Raw genomic sequence first — 21856 nt, 5'->3', positions numbered from 1 at the left:
GAACGGGGCTGACAGCGGCGACAGCGGCGCCTCAGCTCGGGGAGAAATGGCGGCGGCGGCGGTTTGAAAATGGCGGCGGTGGCGGCGCTGGCCAATCAGGAGCCGCGGGGGCGTGGCCAGAGGGCGGCGAGGGCTGTGAGGGAGGCGGGGGGCGCAGCGCCCCCTGGCGGAGCGCGCAGTGGGAGCGCCCCCGCTGTGGGGAAACCGAGGCACAGGGAGAGCAGCGCCCTCCGCGTCTCGGTATTCCAGGGAATCGCAGGGTTACTGAGGCTGGAAGAGACCTCTGAGACCATCGAGTCCCAGCTGTGGCCGAGCACCACCTTGTCAACCAGACCTGAGCACTGAGTGCCATGTCCTGTCGTTCCTTAAACATCTCCGGGGATGGTGAGTCCACCACTGCCCTGGGCAGCCGCTTCCAATGTTTAATCCATGGAGGAATTTTCCCAGTATCCACCCTGCCCCTCCCCTGGCCCAGCCTGAGGCCGTTCCCTCTCTCCTGTCCCTGTTCCCTGCGAGCAGAGCCCGACCCCCCCGGCTGCCCCCTCCTGTCAGGGACTTGTGCAGAGCCACAAGGTCCCCCCGGAGCCTCCTTTGCTCCAGGCTGAGCCCCTTCCCAGCTCCCACTCCAGCCCCTTCCCAGCTCCGTTCCCTTCCCTGGACACACTCCAGCCCCTCCATGTCCTTCCTGAGCTGAGGAGCCCAGAACCAGACACAGCACTCGAGGTGTGGCCTCAGCAGTGCCCAGCACAGGGGCAGAATCACTTCCCTAATCCTGCTGGCCACTCTGTTCCTGGGTAAAATCCAGGTGCCATCGGCCTCTTGCCCATCTGAGCACACCTGGATTCAGGTCCTTTCCCAGCTTTGCAGCCCCTCTGCCCCCAGCCTGGAGCATTCCATGGGGTTGTTGTGGTTAAAGTGTAGAACCCGGCACTTGGTCTTGTTGAACCTCCAATCCATCCATTCCCGCCTCCATCTGTGATCATCACCTGAGGGAACGGCTGGAGCTGTGCCAGGCGAGGTTTAGGCTGGATTTTAGGAAAAGTTTCTTCCCACAGAGGCTGCTGGGGCACTGAGCAGGCTCCCCAGGGAATGGGTGCATTCCCAAGGCTGCTCCGGGAGCGTTTGGACAACACTCCCAGACACAGGGTGGGATTTTGGGGTGTCTGTGCAGGAATTGGACTGGATGATCCTTGTGGGCCCTTCCAGCTCAGGATATTCTGTGATCCTTCCCTGTTCCATCCTTCCCTTCAGCTTTTTCTCCTTCCTGAGCATGAGTCCAGCACCCCACAGCCCCGGGAAGAGGAGCAACAGACTCACCCTGTCAGAAAGAGGCAAAAAATCAGCAAAATTTTGGAGGAGAAACAGTTCCTTTGTAAAAAAAGGAAAAATTACACCTCAGAAATCAGCTCAAATCCCAAAAACTTACCTCAGACACCCATCTCAAAACACACCCCAGGGATTTAATGGCGTGTGGGTGTCCCCTGGATGCAGCCATGGGACTGAGGCAGTGGCTTCCCTCACGGAGCATCCTGCCTGGAATCTGTCATCTTGATCCATGTCCTGGCACAAAACCACTGCCTAAACTGTTCGTAGCGAGGTTTTTGATTCTGATAGAGCTGGAAAGAAGCAGCTGCTTTGGCCAGACAGACCAGCAAATCCCAAAATCCTGCCTGGAAAAGCCATCAGGGGCCCCCACTGTTCCATCCCACGTCAGGGCCAAGTGGTGCTTCCAGTGGGTGAATTTTTGGATACTGTCAGGTGAGGGGATCAGCTGGAAATCTGTCCCACTTGGCTGAGATTTGGATTTTCCTCCATTTCAGCCTTTTCCCTCTGAAAAGTGGCAGGGATGAGGAGGGGATGGAGTCTCCCCCCGCCATGGGTTGACACCCCCAACCATCCCTATAACGGAGGGTGGCTTTTCACTGCTTATAAATTGGGGATATCTCCTCTGGAGTGCAGATCTGCCTTTGGGCCAGATAGATTTGGCAAAAAAATCTCCTTTTAGCAACTCTCGACACCCCAGACAGCAGTGTGCTGGAACAGCCTTTTGCACTTGATCAGGTTCATTGGGTTGAGCTCAGCTTCTGGGCAGCCCTTGGATGAAATTCTTTGAAACCCATTAAATTCTGCTTGAAACCCATTAAAAACCCCCACAAATGCACAAAGCATTTCGCTTTCTTGGCTGTATTTAAGCAGAGAATCACAAATGGATTCTTCAGAGATGCTAAACCCACACGCTCGGCTCTTGAAGTGGGACCTTGATTCAGACGAGGAGGTGCCCCCCTCTTTAAGCTGCCAAAAGGTTTCACATAACCAGATGTGAGAGCAAGGATTTAAAGGTTTTTGAAGGAATTCGTGCTGCTTTTTTTTGGGAAAAGACACCATTGGGATGGCAGAGGGAGCATTCCTGGGGCACCAGGCTTTCCCTCAGCAGCGTGTGCCAGAGGACTCGGACTCAGCACGGAAATGATGCCAAAGAAAAGGGAATTAATTTTGCTTCTTTTATTCCAGTGCAGACTTAACGTGCCCAAACTGTGAAGTTTCCACTCGGGTTCAAACCTAAACACTTCAGCAAAGCTGTGTTGCCTCGCTCAGCATTTCATACTCATAAATATTCACCCATTTCATCTCCACCAGCCAAATTCCTTCCCTCCTTCCCAGTCCCTTTGCACAGCTGAGACCTGCCTTAAACTGGATTAAGCTTAAGTTGATTTCTGCATCAACCATCCCCAAACTGCTGTGTCCTCCTGCTTTGGAAATGGGAAAATTTTCCAAACCTCCTGTTCTTTGCATTCAGCTGCACCCCCGAGCTCTGAATCCCCCCCTGTGCAGCAGGCAGCGAGCCATGGAATTCGGGAATGACTTTTCCATCAGCTTGGAGAACGCACGGACTTCGAGAGGGGTGTGGGAGAGGCCTTCTCTGCTGAAATCATCATTTGGGAGGTCAGGAGGGCGAAGCAGATCCGAGGATGGCATCACCAGGGATTTTCTCTTGGAGAAGTCGATGCCAAAGGCTCTGTTAAACCAAGGATGAGATGGGAGAGGACAACATCCTCAGCAGGTCCAGTCATGGAATCATGGAGTGGCTGGGTTGGGAGGGACCTTTAGGATCATCCAGTGCCACCCCTGCCGTGGGCAGGGACACCTTTCACCATCCCACATTCTCCAACCTGGCCTTGGACACTTCCAGGGATCCAGGGGCAGCCCCAGCTGCTCTGGGAATTCCAGCCCAGCCCCTGCCCACCCTCCCAGCCAGCAATTCCCAATTGCCAATCTCCCATCCAGCCCTGCCCTCTGGCACTGGGAAGCCATTCCCTGGCTCCTGTCCCTCCAGCCTTTGTCCCCAGTCCCTCTCCATCTTTCTCAGCTCCCTTCAGGTCCTGGAAGGCCACAATGAGGTCACCCCAAAGCTTCTCCTCTCCAGGCTGAATCCCAGCTCTCCCAGCCTGGCTCCCAGCAGAGTCCTGGGACCTCCTCTGGACTCTGTCCAACATCTCCAGCTCCTTCCTGTGCTGGGACCAGAGCTGGAGGCAGCTCTGCAGGTGGGGCCTCACCTGAGTCAAGCAGTGGGATGCTGGGAATCCAGGATGATTCCTTTTCCATCCTCAAGCTGTTTTCCAGAGCCACAGCTTGGCCGTGAATGACCAGGAACCCTTCCATGACCCACGAGTCAACAATAGAAGGGTTTCAATCCAAACATCTCTTAGATTTCCACCACTTTTTGGTGTCTCCAGCGGTTGTGTGTTTAGATTGGATATTAGGAAAAGTTTTTTCATGGAAAGCATTGGAACAGTGGATTCCCCATCCTTGCAAGTGTCCAAAAAATGTCTGGATGTGGCACTTGAGGATGTGGATTAATGGTGGACATGGTGGAGGTGGAGGAAAAGTTGAACTTTCCCAACCTTAACGATTCTATCCCGTGATTTTTTTGTCTCTCCAAGCTTTTCCCGGTTTCCATTCCCTGTGGAGAGGAGCAGGTATCATTCCCAAGGGATCCCCGGCTTTCCTCCATCCTTCATCTTCAAGGGCAACAAAGGTTTTATTCCTTTTGCCCTCTGGGCTTTCTCCTCCCCTCTCTGTTGACCTCAATGTTTGCCTGGTTAGGATTATTCCCTTTGGGAAAGACCATTTGGATTAGGCAGGGATTAGTAACACGTGCACTAAGGACTTGTGGTTAGTTCATCAGGCTTAATTAGGCCAAGCTTAAAGCACGCCCCGTTGACACTGATCTCTTCCAGGGCTCAAAGCATGAAGTTATTTGGTAGAATTTGGCCACGTTGCTCATTTAAGCTTGACTTCCATCATCTGGAGCGTCTCGGAATTTCCAGGGCCATAAAACCTCAGGCCAGAAACTCCACATGATTCGGGGGAGGTGTCACCATGAGGATTTTAAAAACCCCGAACCACCTCCAACCTGCTTTGTGTTTTCATCTAGGAAAAAAACAAAACCCCAAACAACTCGAAAGTAATGCCCTAAACCCCGAATGGGAGTGGCAACCTGCATTCCAAGGAATCAGCAAGTGTTCGGGAAGGTCACAACGTGCCAGGAATTCTGCCAGGTGAGCAACTCAGGGAATGTTCCAGAGCTCTTCCGTGGGATTCAGAGATACCCGAGCTGCTGCTCTGAGCCTCAAGTGATGAATTTCTAAACGGCCCAGAATTGATTTTTTTTATGGATTAAAAAAATTTAAGGAAATTAATTTGGACAATCCAGGTCATTCGGTTCCTCCCTCCTCATTCCTTGAATCTTCCGTAGCTGGGAATTGCTTGAGTTCTGTCATAGCCACAGAGCTTCAAACCACTTTGGATGATCCCGAACTAGAGAAGAGGAAGGAAAATGTGTTTTGCTTTTAAATCTTCCAAATGAGGCTGAGTGACAGCTTTCATCATTGTCCAGAACTTGGGATCATTGGAAAAGCAGGACTGGGAGTGATTGGAATTGTCAGCTCTGTCCGTGGCAATGGGAAAAGCTCCTGCTCCCAAATCCAGCTCCAAATAATTGGAATTGTCAGGCAGCTCCTGGGTTTGTCCATGGAAATGGGAAAAGCTCCTGCTCCCAAATCCAGCTGCTTGGAATTGGAATTGTCAGGCAGCTCGTGGGTTTGTCCATGGAAATGGGAAAAGCTCCTGCTCCCAAATTCTCCTTGGCTAAGCAGAAACATGTCCCTGGCTACACCATCCCGATGCCCTTTTGACCCTGCTGGGAATTTCCTCCAGCAGCTTCCAAACATCCCCTTTCCATTAGGGAGTGGGAGAACGTGCAGGAATGAGATCCCTGGACACTGAAATGCCTTTCTGCCTTTCCAGCCACACAGCAGAACTCAGATCACCGCGCTTCTTAATTAATAAAATAATTCCAATTAAGCTGAAATTGAGTTACAGTTAAACTCTGGATGCAAACTTCCCTCAAAGCAGCTTTGGTAGCTCTGACATTAAACACGGAGCAATCGTGGAATATCCCAAGTTGGAATGGACTCACCGGGATCATCCAGTCCAACTCCTGGCCTTGCACAGACACCCCAAAATCCCACCCTGTGCACCCCTGGGAGCGGTGTCCAAACGCTCCTGGAGCAGCCTTGGGAATGTGCCCATTCCCTGGGAGCCTGTTCAGTGCCCCAGCACCCTCTGTGGGATGAACCTTTCCCTAAAATCCAGCCTCAGCCTTCCCTGGCACAGCTGCATTCCCTGGAGTTCTTAAGGCTGAGTTAAACTGCTCGTAATTTGCCCAGAGATTTTCCCAATCCTGTTTTTACATGGATATTTCCACATCCGGACAGGTGGGAAGGAAAAGTCTCTCTCTGTCAAGGGTCCATAAACAGCGGGAATTTGATGATTTGGGGTCCTGCTGGACAAATTCAACCCCAAATTCCCTGAGAGCTGATGCTGATGGCTGGGAAATGCACTGAGGTTCATGGAATCGTGGAATTCCAGGATGGTTTGTCTTGGGAAGGACCTTAAAGCCCATCCACTATCCCAGGTTGCTCCAAGCCTTATCCAACCCAACCTGGGACATTCCAGGGATGGGATATGGAGCACGTGGAAACCACAGGCAGTTCTCCAGGTCCCTGAGCGGAATAAAAACCAGGAAAGAGATTCCAAGGAATGTTTTCTACATTTTCCCAACATTTTACACTTCTCCAAGCAGCTCTGACTGGGAGACAAATCTTTACCTGACTCCCTAAAACTCATTAAGGAATTTTAATCCATCTTTTTCCGAATTATTTTAAAAGGAATCTTTTCCTTAAAGCGTTTCCCTGATTCCTTTGAAATTAAAGGGAGAAGAATTAGGAATAAATAAAAATACATCCTCGTGCCCTCGCTGTTGCTACAGCTGGTTCCCATTTATTTTTTTTGGGAATGCAGAGGGAAAGCACAGCTGTGGAGGTGCAAACAAAGGGGTGGCTCTGAGGCAGAGCTGTTTGGGGGGAATTCTGCTGGAATTGTGTCCCACAATTCCAGTCCAGTCGAGCAGGACAGGATGGATCCGCCAGGGGTTTTATTTGGGATGAGAAATGAGGGGGAAATTGGATTGTCCGAACCTCCCGCCCTGATGGAAATTTTCATGATTTTTTGCAGGACAATAAAGAGCATCCAGATTCCAGCTGATGCCCAAATGGTTTCTTTTAAAACACGTTTTAATTATTTAATAATGATTATTAGATCAATAATATGGATTTCTTTTTGTGGTGAGGTTAATGGTTTTTCTTTCGGGAGCGCAGCCGGATCACCCCACTGCTTCAGCCTGGGAGGATGTGTTTGCAGGTGAAGTTTGGCTGAAGGAAAATGTGCAAAAATTGGCAAAAATCGGCAAAAAATCGGCAAAAGCAAAGAGCAAAAATGAGCAAAAAAGAGGAAAAAAAAATTAGAACAAAGTCAGAAAAAATGAGCAAAAAATCAGGAAAAACTCAGCAGAAAATCAGCAAAAATTAGCAAAAAAAAAGGAGCAATAACTGAGAAAAAACCAGCAAAAATGAGCAAAAAATCAGCAAAAAAAGAGCAAGAAAGGGAGCAAAAATCATCAAAAGATCAGCAAAAATGAGCAAAAATCAGAAAAAAACCCAGCAAAAATGAGCAAAACATCAGCAAAATGGGAAAAAAACCAGCAAAAAATCAGCAAAACCAAGAAAAAAATCAGCAAAAACTCAGCAGAAAAATCAGCAAAAATGAGCAAAAAAATCAGCAAAAATTGAGAAGAAACCAGAAAAAATGAGCAAAAAATGAGCAAAAAAGGAGCAAAAATCAGAAAAAAAAATCAGCAAAAAGAGCATTAAAAAAAAAAAAAAAGAGCAAGAAAAGAGAAAAAATCAGCAAAAAATGAGAAAAAAAGGGAGCAAAAATGAGCAAAAATCGTCAAAAAAATCAGCAAAAATGAGTAAAAAAAGAGAAAAAAAAGGAGAAAAAATCAGCAAAAAATGAGCAAAAATCAGCAAAAACGAGCAATAAATGAGCAAAAATCAGCAAAAAACCAGCAAAAAAACCAGCAAAAATGAGCAAAAAAGGGTCCAAAAACCAGCACAAAATCAGGAAAAATGAGCAAAAATCAAGAAAAAAAAAAAGAGTGAAAAACGAGAAAAAAATCAACAAAAATGAGAAAAAAAACCAGCCAAAAATCAGCAAAATACATGGATTTTTCCCTTCTTGGATCCTTCATGTGGAGCAGGACGGGATGACACCACGGCCAAGCACGAAGGGGCAGAAAACCAACCTGTGCCTGGCCAGAAACAGGGAAACCCTGGAGATCTTTGGGAATTCTTGGAGAAATCATCCCTGCTTATCAGGAAGAGATGCCTGGGCCGAGCTTGGGGCCTCACTGGGTGGGACCTAAGGGACAAACTCTCCGGAGCATTTCCCTGCCATCCTAAATTAGGGAAGCAGCCCAAAGGATTGGTTGGATCCACAAGTGGGATCAGCCTGGAGATCCCTGGGATTGTTGTTCCAGCAGGGAATCCACTTGAAAAGACACCAAATGCCTTTAGGGGGATGAGGGTGTGGGAAGCTGGCAGATTTCCTTCCCAGGGAAAACAAAAAGGGATCATGAGAGGCAGCGGCTGGAAGCTGATTTCAGGGAAATTCGCCTCTGAAATGGAGCAGATTTAAGCAGGTGAACAATTAAAGATGGGAACAAATCATTGCTGGAATTGCAGTTTGGAAATGCCTGAATCCCCGTTTTTTCAGCTCGGCCAACACGTGGGAAAATCCCACATTTGGCTGAGCCTGAAGCAAAGGGAATTTTTTCCCCCCAACTTTTTTTTTTCCCGACCCCCAAAAATTTTCCGTCTACCCCAAAAATGAACATTAAATCCAATATTTTCTCTTCCCAGGGCCAAAATCTTTGGATTTTGAATTCCTCAGCAGCTTGGTGAGTCCAGCATTCATCTCCAGACCCTAATCCAGAATGTTTTGGGACATCCTCTGGGATAAGGATTTATCCCAGGGAATAGAACAGAAGCCGGTGCCCGACCACACGGAGGGGACAGCAACACGAAGAGCCAGCAGGGAATATTTAGGATTTGGGAGTGGGAAGGAGGCAGCAGCTGTGAGGTCTGGCTATAAAAAGCTCCTCTGGGGGGGTGGTCTCTGGTTGATCCCGTTCTAAATCTGGCCTGGAGCTGAAATCCCAGGAAAGTTCTCTCTGCCACCACCAGCTCCAGCAATTCCCTCTTTTGCTTCCCATTTCCCAAGAAAAAAAAAAAAACCAACCCAAAATTTTGGACTCAGAGTTGCCCAACAGGACATAATTTAGTGAATAAAGCACTCGAATTCCTCGTTTTCTCTTTTCTCCAGATTCTTTTTGGGAAGAAAAGATCTTGTTTGGGGCACTTTTTTTTTTTTTTGGTTTAGGGCAGGAAAAGGAAAAGCTGCTCTCCCAATCCACCTTTATTCCCAGCAGGAATTTGGGTGCTGCCAGCAGTGTTTGCATGGAGCTGGAGCTGCCCACAGAACCTGCCTGAGCCGATTTTGGCTGAATTCCCTCACTTCCCAAGCTGTGTGCCCAACCTGCTCGGCTTGAATTCCCAAAATCCCAGGGGAATGCTCTCAGGGATGCTTTGGAGAGCTCTTCCATAGCTTTGTCCATCCAGGAGAAACAGATAAATAGCCACCACGCTCCAGGCTCTGCTGAGCTGGCAATCCAAAAGGAAACAAAAATTCCCCAAGGAAATTCTCCCTTTGGAAATGTAGGAGATATTCCTGAAGTCGGGAAATCCAGGTCCTTTTTGAGAGGGTTCATCTTGCCCCTAAAATCCCTTGAGGTCTCCTTGGGTTACTGGAGGGCCTTCCACAGGTTTGGGATGCATCCAAGGATGAAAATTCCCCCAAATCTTTATGCTCCTGCTCCAAATTCTCTCCAGATTTCTGGTGAGTTGAAAGCTCTTCCTCTTCTCAAGGATCAAATCCCATCCTGCTGCATTCCCCACTCCAAATCCCAGCTCCAGAGATTTGCTCCAGTTTCCCTGTGTGTGTTTTATACTGGGAAGCCCAAACTGGATCCAGTAAGAAAAGAGGATCCCAAACAATGCTGAACAGAGGGAAAACTTCCTGCACTGCACTTCCCAGTGCTCCTGATCCCGTTTGGGACATCCTTGAATCCCCCAATCCCAGAGCTGTTGAGGTGTTGGAATTGTGGATGGACCAAAGAAAAGTTCGGGAATTTTTAATGGAAGATGAAGAGATAAATAAGGGAATTAGGAAAGAAGTTACCACAGCCACCCAGGCACTGCTGGGATCCAGAAAATCCCGCAGAAATGGGGCCAAAACTGACTCCCAATCCTTGGCAGGAGGGAAAAATGAATCCTTAAGGAAAACAGAAGGGGCTGAGCCTACACCTGAATATCCCAGAGCTGCAAAACCCAGCAGATTCCCATGAAAGTCATGGATAATATGGGAAGAAAAAAGGACCAAAAATGGCAGGGTTGTGTCTAAAAATTGACAAAATAAAGAATATCCGTGGCAGCACTGGGAATAACGATAAAGGGAGATTATTCCCTCTGGATAAAACGAATTATGTGGGAACATACAAAGTTTTCCAGCCTCGCCTTATTTAAAACCAACTCGAGCTAAACCCAAACTTTAAAATCAACTTTTTTCCCCCCTCCGCTCAGTTAAAACCCTTAAAAAAAAAAAAAAAAAGCAAAAAAAGCAAAAAAATCACATTACACCGCCCTTAATCAGAGAAATCCCACGAGCTGGGCGGGATTTGATCCCGATTTTTTTTTCGGGATGGAAGGAAAAGGAGCTCTGCTCCTTTAAGCTTGCAGAAAGCTTCTTTATATTCAGGTGGAGTCAAAGCTTCCTGGGCTATAAAGTTGCAGGGAGAGGCAGGGGCAGCAGCTGTTTTGCTTAGATCTAAGCCAGGCTCCAGCCTCACCATGGTAAGAGCATGTCTCGTCTCTCAATTCCCAATATTTCCCACTTTTCCGAGGGCTCTGAGCTCCGAATTCCCTTCTTTGCCCTCTCCTTTCTCCCGGGGGATGCTCCTTCGGAGCAGCTTTGTGGAATCGCTCGGTACCTTCTGGGTTATTGATTCAGGCTTTGCTCCTTATAAGGGAAAAATGAGGGATGTGCTTGGAGCGGCCTCTCGGTGCTTTTCCCTCGGAGTTTGCAGCTCCTGAGGTGGGGTCTGGAAAGTTGGGAAGCTCTTTTCAAAGTTGGGATTTCTTTCTTTTTTTTTTTTTTTTTTTGGGGGGGGGGGGGGGGGGGGATCAGCATATCTCGACTCAACTCCATTACGGATTAAAATTTAAATTTTTGATCCTGCTGCCCCTTTCCCCCCAAATTTAACATTCCCAATGTGCTGCAACAAGCACAACCTTTAGGATTTTTTTTTTTTTTTGGTTTTTCCTTAGGAATGAGCTGCCATGTTGCCTTTGTCTGCTCTAAACTTTTAGAATTAGATATTAAATGGATAAAATCCACCTTTCCTTGTAGTTTTTTGCATGGAATCCCCGCTCCAAAGAGTTTGCAGCTGGGAAGCTGAAGTGGGTTGAGCTGGAGAACTAAAAAACAAAATAATCTGCAATCCTGAGCATTCCTGGCTGATCCAGCTGAAACTTTTTGGGAAAGAGGATCCCAACTGGCAGCTTTTGGTGGATGCAAAGGAGCAACTCGGTGGAAAAATCTGCTGGTTGCAAATGGGAGAAAACTTCAAAGTGGCTCCCAGGGATCCAGCTTTGAACTTTTCCTTTAATCTGTGGAATTCTGGTCTGGCCTGGCTGTAAAAGAGTTAAATATTTACATGGTGTTCCCGATGGGAAAATCAGCTGGACAACAATAGGCTGCCTATAGCCAGAGTCTGTAAAAGGCAGTTGAGCTGGATGCAAATGTTGGAAAGCTGGGAGCTCCAAAAAACCCCCTCTGGAATATATGAGAAGTGAGGGAAAACTTCCAATAAACCGCTGCACTTTTTTCCCTTGCGGCAGCTCCCGCTTTTTATTTCTCATTTCTGCTTCCCTTTGTTCCCAGTCGCTGAGCTCTGGGCTGCGAATTCCAGTGCTCCCTGTGCAGCAGGTGCTGGGAATGGGGTTTTGGGAGCGGAGCAGCTGTCCCAGGGAAGAGCTGGGAAGCGGCTGCGGCGCTGAGCACAGAAAACTGGGATGGGGAACTATTGCAACCACGCTGCTGGGAGGGCTGCGCCCGGGGCAGCCAGCATTGCCCACATAGTGCAAATATCAGCGGGAGAGCAGGAATGGGATCCCCGATCCCGGCAGCCCGTGATCCCGGCAGCCCGTGATCCCGGCAGCCCGTGATCCCGGCAGCCCGTGATCCCGGCAGCCCCCGATCCCGGCAGCCCCCGATCCCGGCAGCCCCCGATCCCTGCACCTCCCGATCCCGAGAGCTCCCGATCCCTGCAGCCCGTGATCCCGGCAGCCTCCACACCCCGCAGAACTCGGGGGCTCAGCCCACACTGGGATTTGGGCGGATTTAGGCAGCTCTGGATAAAGGGTTGGTGTCTCTGTGTCCCAGGAATGGTACAGCCTTGCCTTGCCTTATCCTGGATGTGTGGTGGCCTTTGGAGTTGCTTGAGGGATGGGAAAATCTTGGCACATCCGTGCTTGGAGGACGAGATGGAGAAGTTGTGTTGAGTCATTTTCCTGCCACAAGTGGTTGGTGCCCAGGGATGTCCAGCTGGAGTCTTCTGGAGACTCCCTGCATGGTCGTGCATTCTCTGGAGATTTGGGATCAGCTGTTCCCACCATCCCAGGATGTTCCCACCACCCCCCTCTAAGCTTGGCTTACCTGTGGAGACCCCAGCTCTGGGTGAGATAAGACCTGAGCCAATGGATGCCACAAATAATGGGATCAGCGGCACTCCTTGTCATTCCCAGGTGGGATCAGCTCCCTTTCCCGGTGATCCCTTGGGAAGCAGCACTGCCCCATGCCGGGCACGGCAATAATTGGGATTCTCGGCTTGGGAGCTGGGACGGGAGGCTCTGTCCTGGCTTTGATCTCGGGGTGCTGGAAGCAGCAGATGCCGATTACCCCGGGAAGCACATCCAGCAGAAGTGCCCAGGGAGTGTCCGGGAGACGCCGGCCCCTGCGGCGCTTCCCTGGAGTCCCAGGCTGCTGGAGATGACCTGGATAAATCAGGACTCGGAGCCGCTCCCGGGAGTCAGCCGGGCCTCGTTCTGCCCCGGGGCAATCCCTGTTTTCTCCAGCCTCTTTCCTGCTGTGACTCCAGCTTGGCTTAGGGTTTTCCAAGCTTGGCTTCTCCTTGAGTTTTTTTTTGGGGTCAAGAGCCTGGAGCTGCTGTTCCTGATATCCCATCGGGATGTGGGGGATTGACGGCGGCTCCGAGGAGCCGGCGCTGCTCAGCTGCTTCCTGCCCCAGCATGGAGCCATCAGCTCCTTCCTTCCTCCTTCCCTGGGCTGGGAGAGCCTTTCCCAGGAATGCCGCTCCGCAGATCCCGGTTTGATCCCGGCTCCAGCTGCCAGCGGTGGGCGGAAGCCGCCTGTTTCCCTCATCATCCCCAGCCTGGCTCCAAGGAGAGCTGTGGGGCTGGAATCCCCGATCCGCAGGATGTCTAAAACTGCCCGTTTCCCTTTTCCAGAGGGAGTGCATTTCCATCCACATCGGGCAGGCCGGAGTGCAGATGGGCAATGCCTGCTGGGAGCTCTACTGCCTGGAGCACGGCATCCAGGCCGATGGGACCATTCCTGGCTCCAAGCAGGTGAAATCCATGGATCCCAACTCCGAGCAAGTGGATTCCTCGTTCGAGACCTTCTTCTGTGAGACAGCATCTGGCAAACACGTGCCCCGGGCGGTGTTCATAGACTTGGAGCCCACTGTCATTGGTAAAACCAGGATTCTGGGTGTGGTGCCATCATTATCCATGGCTCCCGAGCCTTCTTCCATGGGGTCCTGTTGCTCCCACTCCTCTGCTCCGGTCCAGCCTTTGGAAGCTAATGGAATTTACACTTCCAAAGGGACCGGGAGGGACAAATCCGTGGTTGTCACTGAGTTGGCTTTGTTGTTCCCCCCCCTTTTGGGACCTTCAGCAGGTGGAAAGGGACCTGGATTTATCAGCCTTGGTGGTCCTGGCCTGAATTCCACCATCCCACGGCCAGATGTGGCACAGCTGGTCCTGATGCCACCCCTAAAGCACCTTGGGGCAGAGGGGCACCACACATTCCGTGGTTTTGTGGGAGCTGGCCCTCCTCTTTGGCCACCTTGATCCCGGAGATCTTTTCCAACCTGATTGATTCTAAAAGATTTCCCCTTCTCCTTCCAGCTCCCTCGGGGATCTCTGGGTGTTTGACCAAATTATGGCACCTCAGTTTGAGGTGTCTTCCCAGAAAATCAATTTTTCTTTGGAAATGACTCCCAATCCAACCACCTCCTTCTGCCTTCCAGGCTTCTCCTCCTGTCTTTCCATCTGGGATGTGACTCAGTGGCTCTAATGAAAGGATTGCAGACCTTTGTTTGGGTGCTGCTTAATTTTTAGACACCTCATTAAGGTCTTAAATGGAGAACTTAATGAGTGAGCCAGGAGATGATGAAACGTGTCTGATATTGGGATGGAGAGGATTTCAAAACCCTCTGGAGCTGGGTCAGGCAGAAATGTCAACACTGGAGGCTTTGTCTGTCTCCGTTCCGTGCTGGAGAGCAGAGGATGGAGGTGGAGCTTCCAGACTCCTCCAGGTGCTTTGGAACGAGCTGCCCGTGGTAACCAATCCCACAAAAACGCTGGAATTGCGGTGTCCTCGCTCGTTAAACCAGATTAATTTAGGATTTCAGGGCAGCTGTGCGGTGAAGATGGAATTATGGTAGGACAAGTTAATTCCTACCCCTTCCATTATTCCCACAATGCTTCCCAAACCACGCCATGACCTCCTGGTGGGCATTCCATGGATTTTGCTCACCCAGAACCTTCCTCTGTGTTCTGCTCTCCCTGATTTCTCCTCCTCCTTGCAGATGAGATCCGGACCGGGACCTACCACGGGCTCTTCCACCCGGAGCAGCTCATCAGTGGCAAGGAAGACGCCGCCAACAACTACGCCCGCGGCCACTACACCATTGGCAAGGAGATCATCGACACCGTGCTCAGCAGGATTCGCAAAATGGTGAGGGGAAAGCACCAGATTTGAGTTTAAAAGAACACATTTTGGACCATACAATTAAAGTTGGGGTTTGGGGTAGAAGTCTTAAAATAAAAAAGTCTTAAATGAAAAAAATATCTTTAGGCGAGGTCTGAGGGTTGTTGCTGCTGTTGGGATTTGGTTTGGGGCTCGGGAAAGGCCCTGGATTTGTGTGTTTGCCCTAAACCCAGATAAATATCATTAAAACTGGGCTTAAGATGCTCAGTGAGTGCTCTGAGCAGAATTTCGTGCTGTATTACTTGGGATAGTTATCCCAGTCCTTACAGGGATAAACGTCCAATATTCTTGGGATAGTTATCCCAGTCCTTACAGGGATAAATGTCCAGTATTGGGATGGTTATCCCAGTCCTTACAGGGATAAATGTTCATTTTCCTGGGCTAGTTTTCCAGTCCTTGGGATAAATATCCAATGTTCTGCTGCAGGCTGACCAGTGCAGTGGACTCCAAGGCTTCCTGGTCTTCCACAGCTTTGGAGGAGGCACCGGCTCTGGCTTCACCTCACTCCTCATGGAGCGCCTCTCCGTGGAGTACAGCAAGAAATCCAAGCTGGAATTCTCAGTGTACCCGGCCCCGCAGGTGTCCACAGCTGTGGTGGAGCCCTACAACTCCATCCTCACCACCCACACCACGCTGGAGCACTCGGACTGCTCCTTCATGGTGGACAACGAGGCCATCTACGACATCTGCCACCGCAACCTGGACATCGAGCGCCCCACCTACACCAACCTCAACCGCCTCATCGGGCAGATCGTGTCCTCCGTCACCGCCTCGCTGAGGTTCAACGGGGCCCTCAACGTCGACCTGATCGAATTCCAGACCAACCTGGTGCCGTATCCGCGCATCCACTTCCCGCTCACCACCTACGCCCCCATCATCTCGGCGGAGAAGGCCTACCACGAGCAGCTCTCCGTGCCGGAGATCACCAACGCCTGCTTCGAGTTCTCCAACCAGATGGTCAAGTGCGACCCTCGCCGGGGCAAGTACATGGCGTGCTGCCTGCTGTACCGCGGCGACGTCGTCCCCAAGGACGTCAACGCCGCCATCGCCGCCATCAAGACGCGCCGCTCCATCCAGTTCGTGGACTGGTGCCCCACCGGTTTCAAGGTGGGCATCAACTACCAGCCGCCCACCGTGGTGCCCGGGGGGGACCTGGCCAAGGTGCAGCGCGCCGTGTGCATGCTGAGCAACACCACGGCCATCGCCGAGGCCTGGGCCCGCCTGGACCACAAGTTTGACCTGATGTACGCCAAGAGGGCCTTCGTGCACTGGTACGTGGGGGAGGGCATGGAGGAGGGGGAGTTCTCGGAGGCCAGGGAGGACCTGGCAGCCCTGGAGAAGGATTATGAGGAGGTCGGAAGGGACTCGGCAGATGGAGAGGAGGATGAGGGTGATGAGGATGAGTATTGACAAACTGCGGCCTGGTCTTGACCTCAGCTGGAATCCAAACCTTCTGTGCCAAGGTCCCGAGGGCCTGGAGGTGCCGAAGGATCGGCCTGGACCTCGATGCCACTGTTTGATGTATTAAACCTTCCCTGCTTGCATAGTTTGGGCTCCCAGAGCTCCTCTGTAGCCTGGGTGCCTTGAGCTTTATGCCGCTGCTGTTTATTGATGAGTGAAGCTGAATAGGGCCTGACTTAAGCCTGACATCCTGCCTAGCCAGGAGATCCCGGTTCCTAATCCAGGGAACGTTGCAAGCTGCCCGCTTTGGCTGGAATGGCAAACTCTCGCTCTGGCTTTTCCTTGTAAAAGCACTTCTGGATTAGAAACGTGCCTGTAACCTTCTGTGCACCTGGCTTTTTGTATATGAATAAAGACTTTTTTTTCCTTAGCTCTGAATTCCTTGGATTCAGCCGGCGTGGTTGTGTGGGGAGGTTCCTGCTCCCAGGTGTCCTGAGGAGAAGAGCAAATGCTGATAAGGGTGTGCTGTGGGAGCCATCAGCCCTGATTGTTGTTGTGAGGGAAGTGTCCTATATCCTGTGGGAATTCCTGCCTGGAGCTGGATGCTGCTCTGCTCCCCTCCCAGAGCAGGCAGGGAATTCCCTGGCTGGGATCAGGGAATCACTTGGAGTAGTGGGGAGCACTTTGTGGTGGGGTTTGGCCTCCTCACCATCTTTGGCGAGGCTCAGGCATTGCCTGGTGGTTGGGGATTTGGGAAATATTCCCCAAATGCTGCGGATTTGGGAAATATTCCCCAAATGCTGCGTGGGGAGGGCCAGCCAGGAATGGGGAGAGGGTCCTGTGTCAGATACTTTGGAGGAGGAGGTGGAAGGATCCCAGAAGCTCTTTGGTGGCCCTACAAGGCCAGGGTTGGTGGCAGCAGGACCAGGTTGGAGGTGGCCCCCCAGGAAGGTCCAGGTCCCTTGAGCCACCCCAAAGCTCCTGTTCTTGATTGTCCCCTGAGGAGTTTCCAGGTCCAGCCAGGAATGGGGAGAGGGAAAGGGAGGTTGCTGTGTCTGATATTTTGGAGCAGGAGGTGGAAGGATCCCAGAAGTTCTTTGGTGGCCCTGAAATTCCAGGGTTGGTGACAGCAGGACCAGGTTGGAGGTGGCCCCCCAGGAAGGTCCAAGTCCCTTGAGCCACCCCAAAGGTTGTCACCCCAAAGCCCCCATGCCTGATTGTCCCCTGAGGAGACTCCAGGCGTGGCTTTCACCTTTCCCTGGTGGCTCCGTTCCCACAAACAGCTGGGGCTGGAAGCCACTGCTTCGATCCCACCTGGAAAAGGGAGGGACAGCGATGGGAGAAGCAGCATTCCCACTCGGAGCCATCCCAGAGCCAGGGCAGGAGTGCAGCCAGGTGCTGCTGCAGCTTGGAAAACCATCAGCTGCGATCCGGGGCTGATGTCATCGTCCGGGACTGAAATCCATCCCTCTGGAATGTCAGCACGGAGCTGCTCCTGCCGTCCCACAGCCAGAGTCACCGTGGAAAGGGAAGGAGAGGGATTCTGGGGAAAATCCCAGGGTTTTTGGGGAGCTGGAACCTCCAGTTCTCTCCACGAGAAGTGAATCCGCATGGAACGACTCCGGCTTTATTTTCCCAAGCTGGGAATAGCAAAGCTGCTCCTAAAAAATTCCAGCCTGCGGGAATGTCCCCATCCCTGTTCCAGCCCATCCACTGTTCTTAATTCCATGATATTCCTAATTAAGACACTGAGTTACTGTTGTGCTGATAGTGAGTCCTACAGGACCTCTTGTGAAATTGTTTTAATTAGGCCCTTAATTAAGTGCTATTAAGGGGTTTAATTTTAATTTAATTTTTTAATTGAAAGGTTCCAGCCCTTAAACCCAAACTCTTGATGAAGGGGCTCAGTTTGATTAAGGGGGACCTCAGGATTCCATGGGAAGATCTCCCTTATTCCTTTTATCCCTTTCCCAGTCCCAACCTCCCCACCGCTCCTTTTTGTTTGGTTTTACTCTTCGATTGCTCAAATTTGGGTTTTATTTTGCCTTTTCCCTGCGCTTTATCCAGCCGGTGAAAGCTGCCGAGTGAACTTTGCCAAGGAGCTTTGTCACGCTTTTGCTTCTAGATGAAATCCACTTCTTCCATGCTTTCGCCAGCGATTCCTTAAGGAATCCTTCAGCCACTCATTCCTGCTAAAGCAATCCCTGTCCTGCTGCCAGGGCTGGCCCCGCCTGGAAGTTTAATTGGAATTGAGGTGGGAATTCAAGCACTTTGGCTCCGTCTGCCTCCCGTAAAACCGTGCCTGAGCTCCCCGTCTCCCTAAAAACATTCCTTCCCTCTCCTGCTGCTGGATGGCTGCTCCCCAGACGTGATGCAAGAATCCTTGGAAGCTGCAAAGGAGCTGGAAAAGGGGATTGAACCTGACCTCGGCCTTCCCCTGGATTGCAGCGGGGTTATCCCTCCTCCGGGGACTCCCCGCGCTGTGAGCGATCCAAGAAAAGCAGCTGGCAGGGATATCCAAGGAAAAAAAGCTGGCTCAGGCCGTAACTGAAGGGCTGGCTCGGGAATGTCTAAGCAACCTGAGGGAAGGGTGGTGGATTTAAATCCCAATCTCCTCTTGCCGCTCCTCACCAGAGCTCCTGGAGGTGGGAGGTCACCGAGGTGGCAGCTCCCGGGAGCTGCCTCACCTCCAGCTGCCCTTTTCGTTGGAGCTGGCCCTGGGATGAGGGCAGGAGAGGGAATGAGGTTTTTCCGTGCCTCTTTCCAGCCCCACTGGCTGCAGGATTAGGAGCTGGGAAAAGCCTCCTTAATTAAAAGTGATGCTCCAAGCTCCTTCTGGCAGAGGAGGGGACAGAGCGGAGCTCCAGGAGCTTGGGAAGGGACAATTCCAACCTCCCTCTCCTGGGAGCTCGGCTGGGAGCTGGATCCTCAGGAGCTGTGGATATCGTGGCCGTAGGATCCAGCCAGGATGATGGAATATTCTTGGGACACCCTCAAACCCGCTGCCCTTGTCCCTCGGGGAGACTTCACCCGGCTGGAAGTGGGAACACCGAACCTGAACCTGTCCAGAAGATCCCTAAAATCCCTGGATCATGGCACAGGAACGACGGGAATGATGCTCTCCTGGAACTGTTTGAGGCTCTCGTGGGTGAGGTGGTGCCTGAGGGCGCAGGGACCGCAAAAATGTGTCCTCTGCTGCTGGCAAAAGCTCCAGGAATTCTGGCTCCGGGAGGGAATGCCACGGTGGGAAATGGAGGTGCTGCAAAGATTTGCTCCTGCAAATCCATGGAATTCTGAGGTTTTTTGGCTTTTAAACCCTCACCCAGCACTGGCTGCCCTATAACGCCCATCAGGACTTTCCGTGGATTCAAGAAAATTATTTTCATTGGGGTTTTTTTTGGGAGGGAGGGGGAATCCATTTTTTAGTCTTTATTTGTTTAAAGGATAAAGCTCATTTTCCAAACTTCCCTTGCAACCTTCAGGGCTGGGAATGGGATTTCTGCTTTCCACCCTCATTTTCCAAAGGCTGAAACTCCTGGGATGGACAGGAATTGCAGGATGGGGCTCCTGGGGTTGGGATGGTTCTTCCAGCATTGGAGCCATGAAAATTTGGGATGTGCCAGCTCCAGGGCAGCTCCAGTTCCCTGAACCCAAATAATCCCAAAATTTGGATCCTCTTCCTCCCCGACCCCAGGCCGTGGAGAGTGAAGAGCCAAAGCCACATGGAGCTGGATCCCACTTCCAAAGGGAATGTCCCTTCCCTGAAATAGGGATAAAAAATCCATCGGAGATGCAGGATTAGGGATGTCCTGAAAGACCTGGAACAGCTGTGGGAGAAGGGATAAAGCCAGGACTGAAGTCACCAGTGAGACCAATCCCATGGCAGGTGGACAATGGTTTTATTTTCCATGCAGCACAGATGAAATCAAGGAATTCCTGGACACGAGGCTGGAAAAAGGGATTTTAAAACCTTATCCGGACTTAAAATGTGGGAACAGCCCCATGGGAATGACTAAACCTCGTGGTCTGGTTCCCCTGGATATTCCTGGTCTGTCCCAAGCCTTGCTTGGCTTCAGCGGAAGGGTTGGGATCATCTGAGGAGGGCAGGAAATGAGGCTGTTCCTGGGGAAAATCCTTAAAAACAGGTCAGGAATGGAATGGAGGGAGAGCCAAAGGAAAAGCACAGGAATGACATGGAGCAGATCCCATCCAGCAGCCAATAGAGCTGGGGCTGGGATCTGTGGAGTGTTCTCACCATCCTCGGGACTTTCCATCTCCAAGCCATGTGCTGAGGGGGATCCATGAGGAGCTCCTGGCTGGTGGGAATGGCTCAAATCCCGGGATAAGTGGTCCCAGCCCCACCTGGGCCGGCCCAGAGCAGGCAGGAATCCCGGGAACATCCCAGCTGTGGGACAGGACATTCCAGGAGTGGGGCAGGCATTCCAGGAAGGGGCTTTCATTCCACCAGGGATGGCTCCGAGTGCATCTCACCCCCTGCTCCAGGACTCCTGATGTAATTCCCTGCAAATCCATCCTATTCCTTGTCCTGGCCACTGCTGGGAATTGCCTTGGTTTTTCCAGCCAAAACCCCATGGATGTGAACGTGAGCACCTCTTCCCACGTATTCCCCAAATAATGGGAATGTATTTTTGGCTCAGTCCCTAAATCCTTCCCTCACCACGTGGAGCTGGATCCTCCTTGATCCCAGGATGGCATCCAGGATCCTGCAGTCCTTGGGAATGTCTGAACCCCTTCAGCACCCATGGTTTGCTGTGATGGGAGTGGAAAATGTGGAAAAAAACCTTGGAATGGTGGCACGTGGAGAAGGAAAAGGAGGATGAGGGGATTCCTGGAGGCCAGGGAAGAGCTGGATGCTTGGGGAAGGATTGGGAATTGGCTGGGTGGGATCCAGCAGGGGAAAGGATTGGGAATTGGCTGGATGGGATCCATGGAGGGGAAGGATTAGGAATTGGCTGGGTGGGATCCATGGAGGGGAAGGATTGGGAATTGGCCGGGTGGGATCCAGCAGGGGGAAGGATTGGGAATTGGCCGGGTGGGATCCAGGAGAGGGGAGGATTGGGAATTGGCCAGGTGGGATCCATGGAGGGGGAGGATTGGGAATTGGCCGGGTGGGATCCAGCAGGGGGAAGGATTGGGAATTGGCCGGGTGGGATCCAGGAGGGGGGAGGATTGGGAATTGGCCGGGTGGGATCCAGCAGGGGGGAGGATTGGGAATTGGCCAGGTGGGATCCATGGAGGGGAAGGATTGGGAATTGGCCAGGTGGGATCCAGGAGGGGGGAGGATTGGGAATTGGCCAGGTGGGATCCAGGAGGGGGGAGGATTGGGAATTGGCCGGGTGGGATCCAGGAGGGGGGAGGATTGGGAATTGGCCAGGTGGGATCCATGGAGGGGTAGGATTGGGAATTGGCCAGGTGGGATCCAGGAGGGGGGAGGATTGGGAATTGGCCAGGTGGGATCCAGGAGGGGGGAGGATTGGGAATTGGCCGGGTGGGATCCAGCAGGGGGGAGGATTGGGAATTGGCCGGGTGGGATCCATGGAGGGGGAGGATTGGGAATTGGCCGGGTGGGATCCAGCAGGGGGGAGGATTGGGAATTGGCCAGGTGGGATCCATGGAGGGGAAGGATTGGGAATTGGCCAGGTGGGATCCAGGAGGGGGGGAGGATTGGGAATTGGCCAGGTGGGATCCAGGAGGGGGGAGGATTGGGAATTGGCCGGGTGGGATCCAGCAGGGGGGAGGATTGGGAATTGGCCGGGTGGGATCCAGCAGGGGGGAGGATTGGGAATTGGCCGGGTGGGATCCAGCAGGGGGGAGGATTGGGAATTGGCCGGGTGGGATCCAG

General features: G+C 51.7%; 1 protein-coding gene across 1 annotated transcript; it reads left to right on the top strand.

The window, feature by feature from the left end:
• Positions 1-10294: 10294 nt before the first annotated feature.
• On the top strand, positions 10295-16431 carry TUBAL3 (tubulin alpha like 3). The gene is made up of 4 exons (XM_032107617.1): positions 10295-10370; positions 13047-13290; positions 14411-14559; positions 15019-16431. The coding sequence occupies exons 1-4, from the start codon at positions 10368-10370 to the stop codon at positions 16000-16002; spliced, it is 1380 nt and encodes a 459-aa protein (XP_031963508.1). The 5' UTR covers positions 10295-10367; the 3' UTR covers positions 16003-16431.
• The last annotated feature ends 5425 nt before the right edge of the window (positions 16432-21856 follow it).

Source organism: Corvus moneduloides, chromosome 4 (genome assembly GCF_009650955.1).
Source record: "Corvus moneduloides isolate bCorMon1 chromosome 4, bCorMon1.pri, whole genome shotgun sequence".
Taxonomy (NCBI): domain Eukaryota; kingdom Metazoa; phylum Chordata; class Aves; order Passeriformes; family Corvidae; genus Corvus; species Corvus moneduloides.
This window is presented reverse-complemented; position numbering and strand designations above follow the sequence as displayed.